At 58.8% G+C, this 2,854-nt stretch overlaps 1 protein-coding gene and 1 pseudogene across 1 annotated transcript in view; one reads left to right on the top strand and one right to left on the bottom strand.

The window, feature by feature from the left end:
- Window positions 1–2,711, bottom strand: part of PELI2 (pellino E3 ubiquitin protein ligase family member 2) — a 199,863-nt gene extending 197,152 nt beyond the window's left edge. Inside the window, exon 1 of the mRNA XM_040477230.1 lies at window positions 2,359–2,711. Within this exon, the coding sequence (XP_040333164.1) occupies window positions 2,359–2,435 (77 nt within the window). The 5' untranslated portion in view covers window positions 2,436–2,711. The remainder of the gene's footprint in view (window positions 1–2,358) is intronic.
- The window catches only part of LOC121032385 (60S ribosomal protein L6-like), a 7,775-nt pseudogene continuing 7,354 nt past the window's right edge, over window positions 2,434–2,854 (top strand).

The following is a 2,854-nucleotide window of genomic DNA, read 5'->3' as shown; positions in this document are numbered from 1 at the left end:
ACAAGCAAGCAGGCAGCCACAAAGGAAGGAAGGAAGTTAGGAAGAAAGAAAGCAAGCAAGAAGGAAAAAAAGAAAAAGAACAATTCTTCTCAAGTATTCAAAAACCTGACCAGTATCTTCTCAGTAGTCTGATGTCAACTCACATTTCACTTCCTCAGAGAGACCTGCCCTGACCCCCTAGCTAAAGAAAGCAATACCTACCTGGGGCAGACATTCCCTAAGTTAACCTCCTTCTGTTGAGAATTTGGCAACACCTGACATTGTCATTTATAATCCATTTGTTTACTCGTTTGTTTCTGCTTACCCTGTCCCTCCACACTAAAATGAAAGCTCCTTGTTCACTGCTGGATCCTCAATGCCTAAGCAGTGCTGGCACATAATAGGTGCACATATAACTGCCGAGCGTCTGGTCCAAAATATTCGAGTGCCAACTATGTCATACTTAGTGTCTCCTGGAAAACCATTAGTCAGGGACAAAGCACATGCAATGAGTAATGCATTTACATAGCCTACTTTAGAGTAAGCCTATGATACCAAGACAATCCTGGGTATAAATCCTTTCCACGGCTTTGGAATGCCCTGCACTTCCAGCTAGAAACACAAAACCTCTCCAGGCCCACTCACACGCTGCTTCTCTGAAACATCTCAACAATGATTTCCTCAAAAGGAAATAATGAAATAAAGTTCTGGCATAAGTTAATCTTTCCTGTCAGGTTCACAGAGTATGTTACACATGCTTTGAAGCCAGACACACAAACAAAATCAAACTCCACAAAATTAGGTTGGGCTGAAGTTACATAAGACCAGCTAACCTCCTGCTTTCTCCCTCATTCCACCCTCCTTCCGGTGAACCCTGACATCTGTCTTTTCAGCACAATTCAGATGCAGGTGACAAAAACCGCTTATCTGCAAACTTCAAAATAGGTAATGAGATTTCCAATATTATTCCACTTAATACTGTAGCAACTGTAGCAACAAAGTGAGGAGGAATAGACAACTTCCAGCTGTACTGTGTCTGGAAGCTTCTCTTAAAAATTCTCTTCAAAATTATTTTTAAGCCCACACTTACTTCAAGGCATTCAGTTATCAAAACACGTTTTTCAGAGTTCCCTGAGTTTTTCCATACCCGTGGCTCCTCATATGTGTGAGAAGCCTACCTATCAGCACAGATGACGGTCTGAACACAGGTCTTTCAAGAGAGACGACAAAAGCGCGGTTCCCAGGAGTGACACATCCAAAGGAGAAAATAATCCTTTCTCCTCCTAAATATTAAATCCAAGTTGCTTCCTCTCCCGAGTTTCCTGGACTTCCCTCCTCCCCATTCTGCTCCCCTTTCACTGCCCACTTTATCCTGCTTTAATCCTACGAAGCCTCTCTCCCGGCTTATTAAGGGTAAACAAAAGAAATGTCACAAGGAAACTCAGGAAGTAGATGAAGTCTCTAATTGCTGCCGTTTAACGATTGTGGATAATTACTATCTTCAAAATGTGGTTTTCACAAGCGGAGAGGGAGCCGAGGCGGGCGAGCTCCACGCCGCCAGGAGCACATCAGCGAGGCCGCGGCCCGGGACGGAGGGGATGCGGCCCCGCGCCCCGGGGCCCCGGCAGGCGCAGCCGCGTCCCTGCCCCCCCAACCCCCGGACACTGGCGGCTGGGAAAGCGGAGGGCCGGCCTGCCCGCCCAGGTCACAGACAGTTCACAGCCCCCGGCTGCGGCTACCCGCGGCGGTCACCATAACAATATGCAAAGCGCTACCCGCGGACGCCCACCCCACAGATCTCGCTGCCCGCGGCAGCCAAGCCCGCAGCGCCGCGCTCCGAGTTCCGGGACCCGAGACCACAGTTCCCCGAGGCAGAGGGGTCCCGGGGACCGGGCTCCACCGGCCTTTCAGCTTCGCCAACTGGGGGGTCTCCTCCGACACCGCGAGGTGCCTGCGACGGTGGCGCCTTGGCCCGGTCCCTAGCGGCCCTCCCCGACCCAGGACGCGCGGGGAAGTCGAGCAGGGGTCCCCCGCGGTACGGACCGGGACTTGGTCCCTGAACGCTGCGCCTCGCGGGGCGCGGTGTCGCCACAGTCCCTCCCTTCCCGGGGCCGGCCCCGGTCCGCCACTTCCTCGGCTGCCGCCGTCCTCCGCCGGGAAGGCGCGTCTCGGTGGTCTCTGCAGCGCCCCGCGCGCGCTGATGGGGAGCACCGCTCCCCGGGCGCCTGCCGCCCGGGCCCCTGAGCCGCCCCCGGCGCCCCAGCCGTCCCCAGAGAGCGCCCGAGCCGCCCTCCTGGCCCGGCTCGGAGATGCGGGCGCCCGGCAGTCACCCAGCCCGGAGCGCTCGCCGCCCGCCGCCTCGGAGATCTCGGGACTCACCCTAGTACTACCAGCTCCCCATATTTCACAGGCTCCTTATTGGGGGCGCAGTGCTCCTCCTGGCCGGGGGAAAACATGGAGCCCCGATCGGCCGCCGCCGCCGCCTCCTCCGCCGCGATCCCCGCGGAGTCCGCGCCGCCGCTACAATCCCATCCTGAGAACGGGGTGAGCGCGCCGGGGAAGGGCACGGCGGCGAAGGGGGCGCGGGGCGGCCAGTCCCGCGGCTGCTCCGTCGTGGCTGTGCGGCTGCCCCGCCGGGCTCCCCGGAGCTCCGCTCGCCGCCGCCGCTCCGAGCAGGACTCGGCAACAAATGGGACCGGGCAGCAGGGGGACCTGCCCGCGCCAAGCGCCGCCGCCGCCGCCGCCGCCGCAGCCGCCGCCGGAGCCCCGCCAGGGAAGGAGGGAGGGAGAAAGCCAGCGCGGGAGGGGCGGGGGCAGCGGGCGGGGGAGGGGCGGGGGCAGGACCGCTGAGCCGCCCCGCCGGCGCGCGGGCAGG

This window comes from Herpailurus yagouaroundi, unplaced genomic scaffold (genome assembly GCF_014898765.1).
Source record: "Herpailurus yagouaroundi ecotype Mexico unplaced genomic scaffold, PumYag 141, whole genome shotgun sequence".
Lineage (NCBI taxonomy): Eukaryota > Metazoa > Chordata > Mammalia > Carnivora > Felidae > Herpailurus > Herpailurus yagouaroundi.
Note: the sequence above shows the minus strand (reverse complement) of the source record. Positions and strands in the feature narration are given on the sequence as shown.